Consider the following 20,727-nt stretch of genomic DNA (forward strand, 5'->3'; position numbering starts at 1 on the left):
CCCCATGTCACAAATTCACACTTGTCAGGTCACCATTTGGATTGAGATCTCCTACTCTGCACCTCCTTGCAACTATTTATAAATCAGTTTCAATAAAGGCATGACACAGGATAATTGTGTTTTAAATTAAGTTGTGTATGGCATTTTGTTTTAGGGCAAGGAGGAGGCAGAGATCCACAAAAACCCAAGATATTTAAAATCTTGTCCAATTTAACAGGGGATTGCAGTAACAGTCCTAATAAATCAGTTAAGTACTTCAACTATTCTTTTCCTGCAACTCATTTAGGTGCAATTACCCCAATATTTCACATGCATGTAGTGTTCACATGATTAACTTGGAAATTTTAATAGATGACCATTTTAAAAATCGGAATAACTACAAATATGTATAGTTTCCATAAATATGACATTAATAAATCTAAAGAATATGCCTTTTACCCAAGATACTTAGCATTATGTTATATATATGAAACTGAAAAGTTAAAAATCTGGAAACATAAAACCATCTATGATCAAAATTCATATACCTGATAACTTTGCAGTCTTTACAAGTTAAATGAAGTTGGAACATCTCACGACATTCAACACTTTCGATCAGCTGCAAAGGAACCTGTCAAAAGCACCAGACAAAAATAGGTCATTTTACCATAACTTATACTGAACACAAATCCTTTAAAGGTAATCCACTACAGATAAACAAACTGCAAGGTGAGCAGCTATAGGTAAATCTACATTGAGTCACCGGGTATCAATGGGAACAAAAGAAAAAGGATCAGTCTTTAGCTTTTCTTTTCCTAAAATTATAAGCTAGCAATTTAACAGACTTTGCATTCTCATTAAACATATTCTGCCAGATGGTCCAGCTAAAAATGATTATTCATCATCTTTGACCAACACAGGGAAATCGCTGCAGGCTTCATTCCATTCCTTGCATATTATATAGGCCTCCCATTTAACATCATCTCAAGGTTATATCATATTTCTGAGGTGAGTCTGTGTATGTGCATATTATAGAACTTCAACATCATTCCTTCTTGCTTGCACCTCCTGCTGTTATCCCTTCCTGAATCCTATCCGATTCACATTTCAAAGTAAAAGAAGAAATATTGGTTTATGCCAATTGATTTTTCATTATACATTCTCTTTTCACCCAAATCAATTGATTATTGTTAATCATTTACAAAGTACTATTCTCTCTGATAATCAAATGACTAACTTCTGCTGTTTCTATATCTGTAGAGTTGTGATTTTCTACTTAAAATGCAGTCACTCTGTCTGCCAGTTGGGCTGTAAATGCATTTTACTGTACTTGCACATTTTTGGATCCTTTAGTCTAAGTAGTTGGTATTGGAGAAAGAAAATATATGTCCTTCTCATTTCAAGCATTAAACATGCCAATTTTGAGAAGACATGTAGTTCTGTTGTTGCTGTCAAGTTATTAGAACCAGTGTTGAGCATGCTGTTTGTTCAGGTTGTATGACAAAGTCTTGCATGATGCAAAGTTGTGCATATACCATCCAAATTAATGATGAGCTATTGTTTTACCTGCCTATTCCCTACCTAAAAGTTTGACATTATTTGCACTCATTTGACATCAATTACACTCTGAGGCAATCATTTAATCACTTGACATCAATTAGACTCAAAACTCATCATTTAGCAATTATTTAACATTACAAGTAGCATAACTCACATCAATGTCACAATGTCCCAAACTTCAGTCTTGGATGACTGTTCTCCCCATTGTCTGTGGGGGTTTTCTCTGGGTGCTCCTGTTTCTCTCTCAGCCCAAAACCCCAGGATGAATTTCCTCCCATTCCCCCCAATCCCACCCACACTGCAGAAAAATGTTCTTCTGCATCCACTTCAAACTTGCAAAACTCAATTCTTTTACATGGGATGAGCCAACATAAGGCGTAACTTGCTGCCGGGGGAGGTAGTGGAAGCAGATACAAGAGCGACTTCTAAGGGGCATCTTGACAAATACACGACTGGAATGGGAATAGAGAAATATGGTCCCTGGAAGCGTAGGCAGTTTTAGTTCAGGCGGGCAGCATGGTCAGTGGAGGCTTGGAGAGCCAAAAGGCCTGTTCCTGTACTGTAATTTTCTTTGTTCACTATTAGATCATATGACCAAAGTTTTGGTCAAAGAGATTAAATTGGTTTTAAAGATTCAGGGAAAACCACAGACCATTTTCACCACAATGCAAGCTCTGACCCCTGTTTAATCATGCTGCAGACATCCGGAAGCCTGTGGGAAAAATCCTAGCATGGAAGTCTGAAATAAAAAAATTGGATTTTCCAGGCCCAGCAGTTGTGAGCCCCACCAGAAAATTCCAGCAGGAACATCTTGGTTTTTTTTGGATTTTTAGACTTAGCAAAGTAAACGCAAATGAGAAAAAAGGCCCCACTTGCCCCTTCCCCCAGATTGCAGAAATTCTTTTCCACTCTTTGCCAAGCCCTTTATTGCACCCTTCACATTCCTCTTTTCTTTCCCCTCTTACCTTCCTCCCCCATCCAAACTTGAGATCTCAATTTCCAGAAACTACATCTTCTAATCAGCTTTCTCTAGTTTTGAAGCCAGAGCAGGAGCAGTGAGGATTATCACAATGAGTTCAGTATTGAGGAGGTGGGGTGGTATTTTCAGGTGAAGTCAGCAGGCCCTGCAGCTTTGGCTGGGTCTGGAATTCAGAGGGACTCAAGGTCCAGAGAATGGAGGGAGAAGTTGGGCAGCAGGGCTGTAGAATTAGATTCGACTCTGAGGTGGGAAGAATTGAGACCCTAAGATCTGGGTGGGTGGATGTGATGTATAGACCTGGAGACTAAAATGAATCAAGAATTAATGCGAATCTGATGGCGCTATCAAGCATGTACTGTATAGCAGTATGTTTTTTTTAGATTAAATGAAAAATAAGATCCAGATTTCTTCAGTTTAGGTAATTAATTTCCTTGTATTTTTTTCCAATGATGGTTGCTCATTAGATAGTTTTGAGCACAATATCAAGTCTGATGGCAAATTCATTCCACATGACAACTTTGTCAAATCATAATTGAGAGCATTGTGCACAGAAATTATGTTGAAATGGTCAGTTTGGGAACTTTGATACAAACCATTTAATCATTAGTTGGTCTGGGGCTCAAATTCAATTAACAAAAAGAGCAAAACCAATGTTGCGTCACAAAACTTTGCATCTGTTCATTATAAATTCCCAAGTCCATATACAGACTGGAAACTACTTATGTAGACTTAAAAGTGGGGCAGCATCACTACCAAAATATAATGCAAACATTAAGTTTATATGGGTGATTTCCAACATACATGAGGATTTAAAAATTCAGAATGGAATATATAAAAATAAGTACATGGAACACAAGAACAGAATGTATGATTTTAAAATGGACACAATTGTTTGTGCATGTCTGGTCCAATTTCCTTTACTTTTTAACGTGCTTTATCTGAAGCCTGTTCTTGGTCTTTGTTATTGCAGGTGAGGAACCCATGACCAGCTGGATTAGTATCAGTACCGACGGTGACAAAAAGGTTCTAGGTGACAAGCAGGATGGAAGTATTACAAAACTGACCAGATTGCAGAGCATCTACAAACCCCACCACACTTGTGCTGAGGGAGGAGGCAGCAGTGCCAGAGTCCTCCCATGGCAAAATACACTTTACATGATCAATAGTTCAGTGTAAATGTTAACATCATCTAAATGTTTGCATGCAACTAATTGACTGGTACTATCTGATTGACCTTAACAAATAAAAATTGTATTTGCAGTTTTGCCTCATGAATAAAAGGTTACTAGTGTCCCATTTATTGAAATCAACGGACAATGCTGTAATGGCAATATATGCCATAACCAATAAGGATATCCGGTTTTTAAGTTTCAAGATATGCTTACAACTAAAAACATAGATCATTGTACTGCTATCAATATAACCAATTCACACGACAAGCGCATTATGTTTGGGATCAAATACCACATCAGTGAAGACGTGTTTCATAAATATACTTCTCAGCATCCGGTATTAAAATAAGTTAAAATGTACAGGTCATCCATTCCATTGCTTGATGATATCTTGCATCAGGAGCTGAAATCGTTAGCAACCATCTAGCTCAAACTCAGTTCTTACTCAAAAAAGCTGGCTCCTCAAGCTTGAGCTTCATTGGAACACTGCAGTAGACCAAGGCCAGAGACATCAGCATGAAAGGTGGAAAATTAAAATTCAGGTCACTGGAAGCTTAGGGCTATATTTACAGACTGAATGGACATGTTCTGCAAAGTCCATTACCAAATCTGCATTTGGTCTCCCCAGCGCAGAGGGCATTGTGAGCAGCAAATACAGCTAACAAAGCTGAAAAAGAGTAAACAAACATTGCTATTTACCCAGAAGGATTATTTGGATAGTGATGAGGTGGATGTCGAAGGGCAGGTATTGCAGCACCTGTGCTTGCATGGAAGTTTCACAGGAAGGTGACAGATGATTGACGAATGGACCAGGGTGTCATGGAGGGAACGGTCCTTTTGGAATGCTGGAAAGGAAGGGGATGTGTCTGGTGGTGACATCATGCTGAAGGTGGCAGAAATGGAGGAAGATGATCAATTGAATATGGAGACAAGTGGGCTGGAAGCGAGGTCAAGAGGAACCAGTTTGTGATTTTGGAAGGCAGAGAAAGGGGCAAGAGATATGTGGGAAATGAGTCAGACATAGGCAAGGGCTCTGGCAACTATGGTTGCAGGGGCCTAGGAGTGGGTAGGCGAGTGTGTCCTCAGTTGAGGAAAAAGACGTACCAAAAGTGCCAACTGCATCATCAGAATAGATGAGATGGAGACAGAGAAACTGGGAACATGGACAGGTCCCTACAAGAAGTTCTCAGGAAGTTTAGACAAAATGGTACGGAAATGGAGACGGAAGTTGAGGAAGGTTAGGGAGGAGTCAGAGATTGACCTTGTGAAAATGAATAGTGGAAACTGAAAGGAAATGTGATTAAGGTTTCAGTGCAAAAGCAGAAAAGCATCAGTACAGTCAATGTTTCAGAAAAAGAGGTGCAGGAAGATTGAAATAGGGAATGTTATATATATCCCACAAAAAGGCAGGCATAACCATAGAAATAACTTTCATTTGTAGGAAGTGAATGGAGTCAACAAGTCGTTCAATGAGAGAATAGGCAAAGGAACATTGTGGCAGATAGCCCTGATTCTTCAGTTTAGTTGCTTTGCTTATCTTGATGGAAAAGTTTGCATTCAGATAGATGCAGAGGATATCTGATAAAGAATGAAGATGACAGAGTAAGAAAACTTTTTTTTACTCTTCCTCTTTAGAGGGAAGTGCTTCAGCTTAAGATCGTATTGAGAGAGAAACAACAGGCCTATTGTTGAGTAACTGCTGCATCATAAGTTGCTTAAGTTCCCACATTGCAATTCAAATCTATCCAGAAAACATTTACTACAAGATATTTTTGTTCTGCAATTCCCTTCTCATGTAAACTGTTAAATTATTTGCAACCTGCAGAAACACACAGCTGCCCAGAAAGCTGCTGCTGAAAAGATTTTCAGATGTGGTTATTTTTTATACCATTATTCTTAACAAATTGCACATACATTGGGAGAGAACCAATTTGCAGAATTATGGGGAAAAGATGGGATTGAGGATAATTTGGACAGGGCATGATATAAAAAATTCTTTTGATGTAATACTTTAAACTAGACTAAGAAGAACATGGTACCAGCTACTATTGTTAAAGTCAGTGAAGTGTGTGTGTGTGTGTGTGTGTGTGTGTGGGTGGGGGGGGGGGGGAGAGAGAAGAGAGAAGAGAGAAAAGAGAGAGAGAGATTGATTAAATTGCCAGCTCCAACGCACCCGATGAGCTCAACACATTCTATGCCTGTTTTGAGCAGGTGGTCAGTGAGAGCCCTCCATCCTGGAAATCACGGACAAACCTGTATCCAAGTCAGAGCAACCTTCTCAAAAGTTAACCCACAGAAAGCAACTAGCCCAGATGGGGTACCCGGACGAGCACTCAGATCCTGCGTGGACTAGCTGGCGGGGGCATTCACAGACAGCTTCAACTTCTCTTTACACCAATGAGGTCCTTACCTGCTTCAAGATGATGACCATCATCCTGGTATCAAAAGGAAAACCAGGCAGCGTGCCTTAATGACTATCGTCCTGTGGCTTTGACATCCATCATTATGGAGTGCTTCAAAAAGGTTAATCATGGCACAAATCAGTTCCTGCCTCTCAGACTGCCTGGATCCACTACAGTGCCACAACAGGCCCACAGCAGATGCCATCTTCCTAGCCCTGCACTCAACCCTGGAACACTTAGATAACAAAGACACCCATGTTAGGCTACTATTCATAGACTAAAGCTCAGCTTGAGACTCATCTCCAAACTTTGTGGCTTGGGGCTCAGCTCCAACCTCAGCAACTGGATTCTAGAGTTCCAAACCCACAGACTACGGTTAAGGATATGCAACAACACCTCCTCCATGATCATCCTCAATACCTGTGCTCTGTAAGGCAGTGTCCTCAGCCCCTTACTATACTCCTAATACACCTATGGCTTTACAGTCAAACTCCCCTCCAACTTGATTTTCAAGTTGCTAATGATGCCATCGTACTGGGTCAGGTCTCAAACAATGATGAGATGGAGTACAGGAAAGAGAAATAATCTGGTGAACTGGTGCAACAACAATCTCTCCCTCAACATCAACAAAAGGAAGATAAATTATTGACTTCACAAAGTCTACATCAATGGGAGTCAAGTAGAATTGGTCGAGAGCTTCAAGTTATTCGGTGGAAAGATCACTAACAACTATCCTGATCCCTTCATGTGGGCACTATAATTAAGAAAGCCCACCAATGCCTCTACTTTCTCAAGGGAATTAGGCAAGTCAGCTACAACTCTCACCAACTTCTAGAGGCATCATGGAAAGCATTCTTTCCGATTGTATCACAGCTTTGTATAGCTCCTGCTCTGTCCAAGACTGCAATAAACTATGATGGGTCATGAACAAAATCTGGACCATCACTCAAACCAGCCTCCCATCCATTGACAGTCTAACTTCCTGCTGCTTTTCAGGACAGCCAGCATAATCAAGGACCCCACATACCCCGAACATTCTCTTTTGCCTTCTTCTGTCAGGGAAAAAAAAACAAAAGTCTGAAGATACGTACTAACCAACTCATGAACAAGTTCTTCCCTGCTGCCATCAGACTTCTGAATGGACCTACCTTACACTAAATTGATCTTTCTCTAAACCCCAGCTATGACTGTGGCACAGCATTATGCATGCGATGCTTTGTTTGTATAGTGCACAAGAAACAATACTTTTCACTGTATACTGATACATGTGACAATAATAAATCAAATACTTTATGCATGAACAAACTGAAGCTTAAAGTATTTCACATATCTATTGCATCATAAAAAAGAGAGTAGAGTACAAAATTAAATTAGACTTGCTCAGAGTAAATACTTCACAGGTTCATGCCTTATTTAAAGCTATTACCTAGCTTTTTTGAAATTGGATAAAATATATAATCGCAAAAGGTCCACAATTCATAGCAAGTTTCTACTTCAATGTTATGGAAAGTCAGCCTAGTTATTATTTGTAATGTAATTAACTTGCTTGTTAGAAATGTGCATGCTTGTTCAATCCTGAAACAGCTTTTACAAGGTTAAAGTATCTGATAATTAGTTTCCTGAATTACAAGTCAGGGATCTAATCAAGTTAAGAGCACACAAATTAACCGCAGGTGCAAAGATTATCAATTTAAAACCAGTAAAAACATGAACCGTGAGATTAGCAGGAATTTCTTCAGAGTTGTGGAAGACTGTTTTGTCACAGGAATAGTAGAAGCAGATAATATTGCATCTTTAAAGAAAAAAATAAATATTTGAAGCAGATGAAGGTAATGAGAAGAGGTGGAGCAGTGTTTTAAGTCCTGATTTTCTCTACCATAGAGCCACCACTGGTATCAGAAGGATATAAGTAATAGATTATTCAACAAGATCACAGTAAATCTTCTATCTTAATTATACCTTCCTGCACTATCCCCATATCCCCTATTTAATTCAGCATCTAAATATATCTTCTTAACATCCAACTTGTCAGGATCCTTAAGAATTTTTAATGTTTCAATTAGATCACCTCTCATTCTTCTAAATTCCTAGTCTAATCACTTGAAATTGAAAACTCTCTCATCCAGGTAACAATCTACTGAACCTACATCACACTAAGGCAAGTCCTTCCTTTGCTAAGGAGACCAATACTGGACGCATTACCCCAGATGTGGTCTCACAATGCCCTGTATAATTGTGGAGACTTGTTTACAATTATACTCCAATCCCTTTGCAACAAGTGCTAACACACCATTTGCCTTCCTAATTACTTGCTATAACATGTCCAGTGATTCACATACAAGGACAGCCAGATCTCTGAATGCAAATATTTCCTAGTCTTTCATTCAAAAGTATTTTGCTTCCTTATTTTTCCCATCAAATGGATGACTTCACACTGCACCACACGGTAATCAAATTCACATGTTCTGCTCAATCTATCTATATCCCTCTGCTGTCTCTTTGCATCCTCCTTGTCACTTACTTTTCCCAACTAAATTTAGTATTGTCAGCAAATATGGACATTATAATTAATATTAATGAGTAGCTTTTATACACAGTCCCTCATCTTGGGTCCAAGTACTGGTCCATGCAGTATCCCACTAGTTACCCCGTTCCAGTACAAAAATGTACTGTTTATTTCTATTTGGTTTTCAAGTCCTCAATCCATCATTGCCCCAATCCCACAAATCCTAATTTTATGCAATATCCTCTAGTGTAGCACCTTATCAAATACTTCAGAAAATCCAAATACACTACATTCAAAATGTTACCATATTCTGAACAATAAATTCAACAATTTTACCTAACTAGCCTATATTTTCTATTTGCTCTCTTCTTTCTTTAACAGGAGTAACGTCTGTTACTTTCCAATCTTTGGGAACTATTCCAGAATCTAAGAAATTCAAAGTTCAAATCCAATACATCCACTTCCACTACAAATCTCTCTTTTAAAATCCTAGGATGCAGATTGTCTGCTGAGGAATTTATCACCACTTAGTCCCATTAATTTTTCAAGTAATATTCCTTGACATAAATTGATTTCTTAAAGTTCCTTTTTTTTTTAACTAGACCTTTGGATCCTCATCATTTCCAGGATTTTTTTTATCTGCGTGAAAAGTAGATCAAGTATCTATTTGATGTCTCTGATCTTTTCTCACTCCCTATTATAATTTTGTGTCCTTGTCTCTAATGGGTGCATTTACTTTCTCTAGCCTCTTCCTATTTCTAAACAAATGTTTCTACATCTCTTGCTTGTCTACTCTCATTCTCTTTCATCAATTTCTTGGTCCTCCTTTGCTGAATTCTAAAATCCTCCCAATCTTCAGACCTTTTTTCTCTCTTTGGCAACGATATAATTCTCTTGCTTTGATCTAATACTATTTTGAACTCCTCACTAACCATGGTTGAAACCTTTTTATTTGAGATTTTGTGCCATGTAAATTATGTACTAATTCTTTAAATGCTAGCCATTGCTCGTCTACCGTTACCTCTTTTAATGTAGTTCCGCAATCCATTTAAACTCATTTACTCCTTGGATCTACATAATTTGCTTTGTTTAGATTTAAGAGTCCAGTTTCGAAATTAACCAAATTACTTTCAAACTCTATCATATTACAGAATTCTAGAACAAAAGGCTCCATTCCCTGTATTTCTGTGTAAAATTCAACATCACCAGATGAATCCCAAACCTGGTTTACTACTTCTTTATAAACAGGTATTACTTGCTAATAACCATTTTGAATATATGCCAGGTGGGATTCCATTATGATGTTATTTCTCCAAATTAGGGAAGTTTCAACACAACTTTAGACCAATAATGCTTTTTATTCTACTTGAGTTTACAGGGTCCCACACAACAGTGTATTTCAAGTGACAAAACTTAAGGGTCCTTAATGTGATTACCAAGCTTATTACCCCACTCTACAGAACAGAATTAAAGAATATTGGCTGTTATACATTAGTGTGACATAAATTTTATTCTATTACTTATTAATCCTGATGAACCAAAAAGGTTTGTGTGCTATTAAACTGCAACTTCTATGATTGACAAAATTGTCACAGTCGAGATGAAACTCACCTTATAATAGTAGTAGTCCAGGAGCAGAAGTGAAACAAGAATTATATGAAACTAATTTGAACATAGATATTTAGCAATACCAATGCAATATTAAAACCTCTAATCAAAATATATAAACACATGACACTAGTAAATTTTAGATTTCTTAAATTTCCTAGCAGCAAATTAAAAAATGCAGGTTTCCTAGTTTGCAATCATGTTAACACAATTACAGCATGTTAAGTTACAAACCAGATTGCCCTCCAAGTTAACAGCGGCACGTAGCTCTTTTAGAAATACTTTCAGTCATTAAAGTTGTCACATACAAGAACACTTGAATTTTAAAAAGGGCAGGATCCAAAAAATAAATCTTCGGTGTTTGGGAAATCTATGCTACCTTGCAGCATTTTCATATAATTGCTTTTGTCATTGGGAGGATTTTTTTTATTCTTTCTTCACAGAATGCGGGCATTTATTAGCCAACCCTAATTGCCCTTGAGAAGGTGGTGGTGAGTTACCTTGAACTACTGCAGTCCACGTGGTGTAAATGCAGCCACACTGCTGTTAGGGAGGGATCGCAAGATATTAAGCCACATATGTGACAACTATCATGATGATATTCAGTAGTTAATCAAATACAAGTATAGTTTTAGACCCAGAACTTGAATAACTAAGCCAAGGTGCCAATAGTATTTAGGTAAGCATCTTAAATACAAGTCTGGTCATATGATGGACAAGCACATTACAAAAATCAATCATCCACCTTCGTTGAGGACACAAGGTGCCATCTTTTCTAATTATTTAATTGTGTTAAAACATTGTTTACCACGTTACTGCTATTTTTGTTACATCAACGTGAACTTCTTTCAAGTAGCTACTGGCTACCAGAAGTTAGTTTGCACTTGTATCATAAAAAGCAAAGCTTTCTTTAGACTTTTTGATAAATAATCATATTACTGCACAAAATGTAGTCTCAATTATTTTTATAGTGTGTGCAAGTCAAGACTTTTCAAACTAGACATTTGAATGTCAAAATTATGAAAATGTCAAACAAGAAATGGTACAACACTTCAACATCATGCAGTATAAAATGCACATTCATAGGAAACTGCTTGTACATTTATATAATTGAAATCTAATTAAGCATGCAAATATACTGTAAAACAACTAAATACTCTTACGTGCAAAGAAGTAAGCCATGAATTGCTCACTCCTTTAACTTAACATTACAGATCCATGTCCAAAATCTAGTACCCTCAGGACCCAGGCCGCACCAGATTTTCCAGGGTTTTGGGTTACCCATAAGTGGAATAGGTAATTTATGTGCAGGATTGAGCCCCTCTCCAAGTTCATCAGAGCACAGTTTACATGGAAGCTACTGTTAAATGTTAAAAGAATGTAACCATAATTATAATCACTAGACTGTCACCAGTTGTAACAGTCTAATTAATCCTGGAGATTTGGAGAAATGTGCTGCAAAGACTGTCAGGTATTTCATTGTACAGACTCAGGAAAGGACTTGCATTTCTTTTATAAAAACTATCCTTTGTTTTCTTCTGACATCAAAATCACTCATATATTTGTTTCTCATCATAGAAGCATTCATCCTTCAAAATAATCTCTCTGCAAATGCAAACGTATGTATACCAGGGCACAGAACTCTGGTTGAATTTCTGTTCTATAGTCAGAGGTCCTGAGGCCAATTGTATCATTCCTATAACAATGTTCTCAGAGATCAAGTGATTTAATATAGATTAGGAATTGAACTTAGGCTTATTTATTTTCTGCTTTTACCAACTGTGCTAAGATCCTGTGTGTGCACAACAAATCGCTGATTTCACCCTCTGGGATCAGCCCAAGAATGGCTACTTCATTTCCACATTTACTTTAGCCAGGAAGCTACACTCAGATATCCTGAAAGAAAAATGGTTTTCAGACAATTCCGAATTTTGAATTGTCGGATTGTGGATAATGTACCTGCGCTGCTGATGCAGTTCATACATTTTGCTGACACACACAAATATCTTGTGCACAACCTCTACATAATTCTGGCAAAATACTTAAACAGGAGCAAGAAAAATGCATGTGCAAGGAGGAATTGCACTTAAAAGATTATGGGCAGAGAAATTCAGCTGTGCTAAAGTGGCTCAATTTATATTGCATGCATATGAATGGAGAACAAAACTACTTGTCTGATATAGAGATGGATCAGAACAAATCAAGTAGGTTATTAGAAGTGTACTATGTTCTTGACTTCAAGTGATCCAGGAATATTTGCAAACTTGGACAGATTTAATAGAATCTAAAATACGTTGCATGTATATTATGTCTTAGGTCACTTCGTAAATGGACTGTGATTGCACATAACTACAGATTGATGGCGAGGTCATAAACATAATAACAAAGTTCCATACACTGGTAATTTTTAGGATTCTATCCATAATACTCAATGAAGGCGACAACCTTACAGAATTAGGCACTTTGTTACTTCGTAGAAGGAATAAATACATGTTCTTCAAATTAACTGTTCGTGTTCTTTTATGGCTAATTGCTTCTTCAAAGGTGAAGACAACTATTTCAAAAATAAGCACAACTTCCATTTTGGTAAATTAAACAAACTGAAATATCAGATCCATTTGGTGTTATAAACAGTTATAACTAAAATGGTAATTAACTTTCACTAAATTCTTCAGGAAGCGCCATTCACATAAACCACTTAATAACATTGAAAAGTGACTGAACAAAGTTGGTAGCACAACTGTTTTCCAACACAACAAATCCATTGCGCTGAAATAAACGTTCAACTGGCAAAAACCACTAATGTCCTATTTCCTTTGTGGTTATCAAAGTGATGTCACAATTGAATCTTGTGATCCAAAAGCTTCTCTAAACAAAGTTATCTGAAGAACAAAGGAAGAAAACCAGATTTTGGTTTCATTAAAGGTGTATGTAATATCCAGAACATTGTTTCAACCAAGCGTCGTTATTCGCCCAAGTGTTTGTTTAATAGTCCGTTTCTTTAGTCGGACTATACCTTTCACGAGCTGCAAAGTAATTTACTTCATCGGTGAATGCTCAAAGCTATATTCTTTTTACTGTCGTGCTAAACTGAAAATAGTATCAAACTACCTTTAAACTCCTATTCTCCCAAATAGTCAGAAAAACACCAATCCACGAGGCCAAATATTTCAGGCTCAAGCAAATACTGTTAACTATGTGAAAGAACATGTTAAGTCAGCTACAAACATTTAGCTCAGATACTACTAACAGTTTTTAAGACTAAAATAACAAATGGTTTCAAATTCTAATAATCCCTTTGCAAATCACTGAGAATTGAAAAAAACAACTGAGACATTGGTATGGCTGGCTAGGCCAAGATTTAGTGGCCAACATTTTTATTGGCATTCCTAATTGCCCTTCCGAGGTGGTGGTGGTGGTGATGAGCTGCCATTTTGAACTACTGTAGTCCATGAGATGTAGGTACATTCGGTATTGTGAGGGATGGAGTTCAAGGATTTTCACCCAGTGAAGATATATTCCTAAATCAGGATGCTGTGTGGCTTGGAGAGGATTAAGTGAAGCTGTTCCCATGCAACTGCTGCCCTTGTCTTTCAAGACAATCAAGGTCAGGGGCTTGGAAGATGCTGTCGAAAGATCCTTGGCAAGTTGCTGTGGTGCATCTTTGAGATGGTGCACACTTTTGTCATTGTGCATTGGTGGTGGAGAGAGTGGATGGGTGCCAAACTGGGTTGCTTTGTCCTTGATGGTATTGAGCTTCTGCAGTGTCATTAGAGTGGCACTCACGCTGGCAAGGGGAGAGTAAGTATTTCATCACACTGTTGACTTGTATTTTACAACTGGTAGACACATTTTTGGAGAGTCATGGGGAGACTTTCTCACCATAGAGTTGCCAGTCTCTGAATGGCTTTTGTAGCCACAGTATTTAAATGGCTGATTCAGTTCAAATGTCTAGTTAATGATAACACCCAGCATGTTGATAATGGGAAGTTCAGTGGTGGTGATGCCACTGAATGTGAAGGGGAGAGGGTTAGATTTTCGCTTGTTGGAGACGATCATTGTCTGGTATTGGTGTGGTTTGCTCGCTTATCAACCTAAGCTCAAATACTGTCCAACTGTTGCTGCATCTGAACAATTGTCAATTTGTTTAAATCAAGTGGTCAATTACGTAGGTTACTTCAATACTGGAAGGATTGCAAATGGTGCTGAACATTTTTCGCTAATGGTCACACATAGATCTGACCTTATAACGGAAAGGAGGTCATTGATGAAGCAGCTGAAGATGGTTGGATCGAGGATGTTACCCTTAAACAAAATCCTGCTGTAACGTCCTGGGACAGAGATTGACAACAACCATTTTCTTGTGAGTTAGGTATAACGCCAATCAGTGAAGGCTTTTCCCGGATTTCTGCTGACATCAGTTTTGCTAGGACTCCTTGGTGCCATACTCATGTCAAATGCTGCCTTGATGTCACTCTCACCTCATCTCTGGAGTTCAACTCTTTTACCCATGTTTCGATCAAGACTGTGCTGACGTTAGGAGCTGAATAGTTTTGGTGGAACCCAGACTGAACCTCAGTGAGCAAGTTATTGTTGAGTATGTGCCATTTGATAACCAAAGTTGCTGCAGTTACTTGGCAGCACTGTTGAATTAGTCAACATCTGACACTTTTATTCAAGATTAAGTCTCTAAGTATCAAGTTGTCAATTAAGCCTGTTTCAAAGATAATGCTGACCCCATTTGAAGCATAACAGTTCACCTGACCAGGGCTTGTACATCCAGCAACTGCTAAATGCTGGAACCTTACCATATTCTGGACATAACCAGTTCTATCAGATCTCATATACTGCTGCTTTTCTTGTGAAGCACATTTTTATTTTGACTCATTCACTCAAAGTAATTTACGTTTTGGTTATGAATTATTTAATGCAATGTTGCCATTTTCAGTGGAACTTCTATCACACCAGTAGATTGTGTAAAACTGTTGACCATATTGCTCCCTATTAGGCAAGGCAAAGAAAGTCAATTCAGATTCTGTTTAACTAAGTGTGAATAATTCCAGAGATAATGCATTCTTCAAAAAGCAGGTTCTGTGGATAAAGTGGAGTTTGTGCCTCCCCAAAGACAAAGCAAATCAGTCCTACCATAAAAGGCAAAGATGGTTTTCCTAGTTACAACCTGGTTGCTCAACAACTGATTTATGCAAGCAGCAAAGAGGTTTTCTGGACACAAGTGAACCTTTGTGTTTGGCTAAGAAGCATGCTCATTTTCTTCCATTAACCCTTTCCCTTCAAAGACATGGAGCATCGTGAGAATGAACCAGACAAAATATTATTCAAGGAACAGAGTGGTCAAGTAGATTGTTAACTACAAACAATGACAAAGCTACTGTTAACAGATCATTGATAATGTCTAGGATCTGAGCAGGTCCTACAAAATTCCTTCTGAAAGCAATACAGGGAAAAAAAACTTGAACCTTTCACAAACCCGAGGTATTTCAAAGTTCCCTCAAAAAGCAATGAGATAAATGTTTTTTGGCGACACTGGTCAAAGGTCAGAGCAACTGGAAAATTAATCTGTGTATCCAGAGTGCAGACAGATCCTTAGTTAACATCTCATTGGAAACACTGCACGTGTACCACGACAGTACTCATTTAGTACTGCACTGAAGTGTCAGCCTAGATCAGCGGTTACCAACTGATGTGCCATGGAGACCCTAGTGTGCCACAAAAAAAAGATTCAAAATGATTAAAATTCATTTAATTGAACTAAAACTAACCTTAGCCTTCACCTCTATGGTCAGCACCTCCAAGGTCCGACGAACTTCAGGCTTCCTACGCAAACGTGGCTGGGAAAGAACCGTGTACCCACGGTTTAGATTTTTTTTTACTTTGGTTAGGCCCGTGCCAACTGATGAAACTTGGAGCTTAAAACAAAGATCCTATAAGCCCACACAAAAAGAAAAACTTAAAAGGGTGCAAAGACCCTGGGAGAAGTGAGACAGATGGAGGGAGATTTAAAAAAAAGCATAGGACATGGTAAAGTTAAAAACAAAGTTCCCAGCAAGGGGTGCTAAATAGAACCCAAATTAAGGAAAAAAAGCTTTGAATTCGAGATTGTGCTGCAAGGAACAGAAAATAAAGTGGGCCCAGGAGAGTGCAGGCTCAATCGCCCCAAAAATACTTTTTCTAGAGGGCAGTTCAGAGAAGAAATGAGGTGTGCCTCAGCCTTTTTTTTTATATAGAGGTGTGTCATTAAATAAGAGGTCAGAAACCACTGGCCTAGATTATGTACTCTCATATTTGGAGAAGGGTTTCAGCCGCAACCTTATCACTTGTGGGCTATGACTAAACTACATCCATATAGATAAACTGTAATGTTTCCAGCTGTAAAATTCAAATATTTCCACCATAAGATTCAAATTTATTAGCATTTAATACAAATCACAAATCCAGAGGTATGTAATAATCCTTGTTTCTGAGGAATGAGATATTGGAAACACATTGGAGAAGTTGAGGATTTCACTTCTAGGCTGCATGATGAAATGTATGAAGGTGAAGAATCGATAAGACAATAACCTAAACTAAATGAATGAACAAAATGAGTATGCTTCTTTTTGCCAAAAATCTTAAATGTGTTGAGTAACAATACTGATTCAGACAGACTGGAAGATTCCAGATTTGATCCTGTGTGTACTGAAATAGTTCATCTTAGTCTCAGTGCCAGCAGGGGCATAACAAATGGCAATGTCCAAACACTTTTTTGGAGGATGGGAAGCAAGTTGGGAGGGCTGGAGAGGGTTACAATAAGCCAGTATTCTAGCATCTGCCTGTTATCCAGAGGCTGCTGCGAAGTGCATGGATCATTTTATGACGACAGTAGTTTTTTAAAAAACTTTATACCTTTCTCATTTACAAAGCCATTGTGCAGAGTGGATGGAGCAAGCCCCTAATCCATCTCCTTCCTTGCCTAGAAGCCACTTTAAACTGAATCCAATTTATGGTCCTGATAAAAGGGACATACTCAATTGAGGCTGACAAAAACAGGCATTGCACCTGATCTCACACTCGAGTCTACGCTTGATCTTGGTCAAAAGGCCGAGATGGAGGACAAGGTCAGGATTGTTCCCTACAGTTAAACTGCTCAACAATGATCACTAGCTTCACAAATATGCAGCACAAATGGATCTCCTGAACCACTTGGAAAAGATCCCACAGTTGCTGGTTCTCATGTAACCCAACTCCAGAATGCTTCACCATTTTAACGAGGGAAGATGAATTTTAAAAAAGATAGAGTAATGAAGTTGGGAAAACATGGGAATGTCCCTTTCATGTTTCATATTACAACATAGTTTTAGTATTTAAATGAGCCTCTATTTAATTCTCCTCCTAGATAACAAAACATATTCTCACTTATCAAAAGCCTATCCAAGAGCAGCAAAATAGCCATATGGAACATGCATCATTAATTCAAGAGTGCTGAGACAGGCAGTGCAAAAAAAAAACAAGCAACTGATTCCATGGTTTGGACTGTCCATGCGTTCAGCTTAATGCAGCTGATAAAGGAACATCTGGCATCGATGGAACAAATATAAAGTGTAAGAGAATTTTGAAACAAGTTTAATACATTTTCAATTATAGCCACTCACTCAATTAAGATATATAATTACTGGCATAAATCAATTTAGTTAGGAAGTCAGTTTTAATTGAAAACATATTAGTTTGTAGCATAATCTTGCTCTGAACTGCATTATAACAGTGATAGTCTTAATTAGTATGATAAAAGGTTGCAAATCCCTCAGCAGTGTTTTTAGGGTTCCAGTAAAGCATAATAATGGGCACCAATATTTCGATATGTCCATTTGAAATGTTTAATTCATGCAGCAATATAATGTGTAGATTTTGCCGTCCCAAACTTGAATTGTTTCTCTGGAGAACACAGTTGTATAACAGTAGGATGAAGTAATCATGCTTGTCATTAATGGAATATCAGTTAGAATGAGTAATTACAAGAATCAAACAGTGAGTTAAGTTGGACTTATTCCTACAGTACACTGCTATCAATACAATAATAAGGCTTAGTTACAACACTGCTTCAGGAAATTCTATTATCATTACTATGCAATGTTTGGTTAAAAATCACAATTTAACTCAATCGTGCATGAAGGTGTGCAATGCTGCAATGCACTGTCAGCATTATGCTATAACAATTTCATCAATGATGCTAGAGTTACTTAAATAAATCATACTTACTGTTATTTCACAAGAGGTATTTTGATAAATATTCTATACAGGAAACCAAAAACAAAACAGAAAAGCTAAATCTCTTTGCTCTGTAAGCTATAAAGTAGAATTCAGAAAGTTAAAACACTTCTATTCTGTACATTCATTTAACAGAGCAATGCATATCCTCTACTTGGATTAAACCCAACAGACTAGTCCCTAATGCAAACATTTTTCCAGTTACATTATTGAAACAAAGTTCTCCACCAGTCATAACCCTTAACTCTTTCAAGTTCTCTCTGCATTAGTAAGAATGTGCAGCCAAGTTACAGTATTTGCAGAATTCTGTAGAGTAGAAATGTGCAATCTAATGCACAAATTCTACTATTTCTCAATTTTACCCATGCCATGGAGCACCTCTTAACTGGTCCCTCCTGCGTAGAATCATTGATCAGTGTAGGTGAGTGCTTTTAACCAAAATTGCTTGCCTCAAAAACCTGCAGGCAATCCTGACTTTTTGACAGGAATTATAAAATTAACAAAGCAGTACCACCAGATTTCTTAGCAGGCTTAACTACTTTCCACCATCCTTAAGTCCCAATGTCTTATCTGAGGTACAATATAATGTTGCTGATAGGACAACGACAACAACAACAGTTTTAATGCACTATGCTCCTGCAAAACAGCTCACAGCAGTTAGTGTAACAATACCTGAACTGGAAGTTTAGTTTCTTTTTGGAGTATTTGTAAAGGGAAGTAATTTTCTTAATAATGTTCACTTATTTGTGCTAAGGCTAAGAGTGTGAAGGTAGTAATCAATAGTTAGCCAACTGATCTTGAAAGATCAGAAGGCTCAATGGCTAGACTAGAAAATGACCATACTCTGTGACCATACTCTCAGACCTCAAAACCAGCAAACAGTTTTTCTCACCATGTTCCAGACAAATTGGTTAATGACGGTACTCCCTTAACTCACCCAAGTCCTGATGTTACTGCTGTTAATCACCACAAAGAGGAGCTATAATGTGTTTTAACTTATTTATTACTTGATGTTACTCTAACTCGCCTGCTTGCTTATGCTCCAATACTTCTACTAGCTTCTGCAATTTTGGGCAGAAAGAATCAGAAGAGGTAAAAACAGAAGAAAGTAGATTAAGGGTTAGGAAAACAGTGCACAAGAATGAGGAGTGATTTTGAGAACAAGACTGCAGGAGGGGGAAGTGAGATTGTGGAGGAGAGTGAACATAGATTGCAGAAAGTATGATGGGGTGGGAAGAAGATTGTCAATGTTGGGGAGATGCTGTGTATGGAAATGATGGTAAAAGAACTGAAGGCACACAGAACAGGGACATCAAAGAAGTGTGGGGAAAGGGAAAATAGCAGAATTTTTAAAAAAGGGACAGAAGCAAAATGAGATAGGTGGCATGGTTAAAGATGTCAGGAAATATGTAACAGCTTGGAAATTGGATGTAGCATTTAATCACGAATCTGCCTGATTTAAAAGGGATTTACACTGACTACACTGATCCCATTTATTTGTTGGGTCACAAGGATGCAATCATGTTACTCCAAAAGGCTGGATAATCAATCTTACTGTAAAGAACACTTAAACCCCCCATGTATTTGCTAAACAGAGCAAAAATGACACTTTCTTTTTATTTTGCTCTTGCATGCATATCCCTCTATAATATTGTTTTTCTTGTAAAAACACAAACTAGTTTATTATCTGCACAAATTACCCAGAAAAAACAGATTTCATAACATGTGGCAGTTAAGTCCAAATCCAATAAAAATTGACTTGGACAGCTGTTGATCATTCAAAACTTCTTTCAACACTTACATTCACGACTGTTTCCTTAAATTTGATGTGCAATCTGTAGTTAGACAAAGCAATAACTGCATCCTCGGCACGTCCTATGTATTCTGTACTTTCTCCATGAAGTTCAGGAAAAGGAACCTAAAATTGGGAAGCAGTTATTACGCAGATTAAGTCATGAACAAACAAAATTCTACAACCTAATATTGCATCTAGTTATACAGAAATTTGCTGACATAATCTTCACTCAGCCTTCAAATACATAGCCAGTACATCGGTGCAGCTCAGATGGAAATTTAAAACAAACTCACTTTGTTATAGAGAGTACTTAACTCCTATGAAGTCAGGCAGACAGTGACTCCTAAAATCTATATAATAAGAACATAAGAAATAGGAGCAGGAGTAGGCCATCTAGCCCTTCGAGCCTGCCCCGCCATTCAGTAAGATCATGGCTGATCTGAAGTGGATCAGTTCCACTTTCC

General features: G+C 37.8%; 1 protein-coding gene across 8 annotated transcripts in view; it reads right to left on the minus strand.

Annotated features, from left to right (window-relative positions):
• mtmr3 (myotubularin related protein 3) overlaps positions 1 to 20,727 on the minus strand; it is a 96,842-nt gene that overhangs the window by 36,655 nt on the left and 39,460 nt on the right. For 5 of the 8 annotated variants that reach the window (XM_080208364.1, XM_080208365.1, XM_080208367.1 and 2 more), the window contains 3 exons: positions 20,270 to 20,386; positions 18,460 to 18,492; positions 528 to 610 (listed from right to left, as the gene is read on the minus strand). In XM_080208364.1, the coding sequence (XP_080064490.1) occupies positions 528 to 610; positions 18,460 to 18,492; positions 20,270 to 20,386 (233 nt within the window). The remainder of the gene's footprint in view (positions 1 to 527; positions 611 to 18,459; positions 18,493 to 20,269; positions 20,387 to 20,727) is intronic. The other 3 variants (XM_080208371.1, XM_080208369.1, XM_080208368.1) reach the window with 1 other exon arrangement.

This window comes from Carcharhinus amblyrhynchos, chromosome 20, assembly GCF_965287045.1.
Source record: "Carcharhinus amblyrhynchos chromosome 20, sCarAmb.v2.hapA, whole genome shotgun sequence".
Classification (NCBI taxonomy): Eukaryota; Metazoa; Chordata; class Chondrichthyes; order Carcharhiniformes; family Carcharhinidae; genus Carcharhinus; species Carcharhinus amblyrhynchos.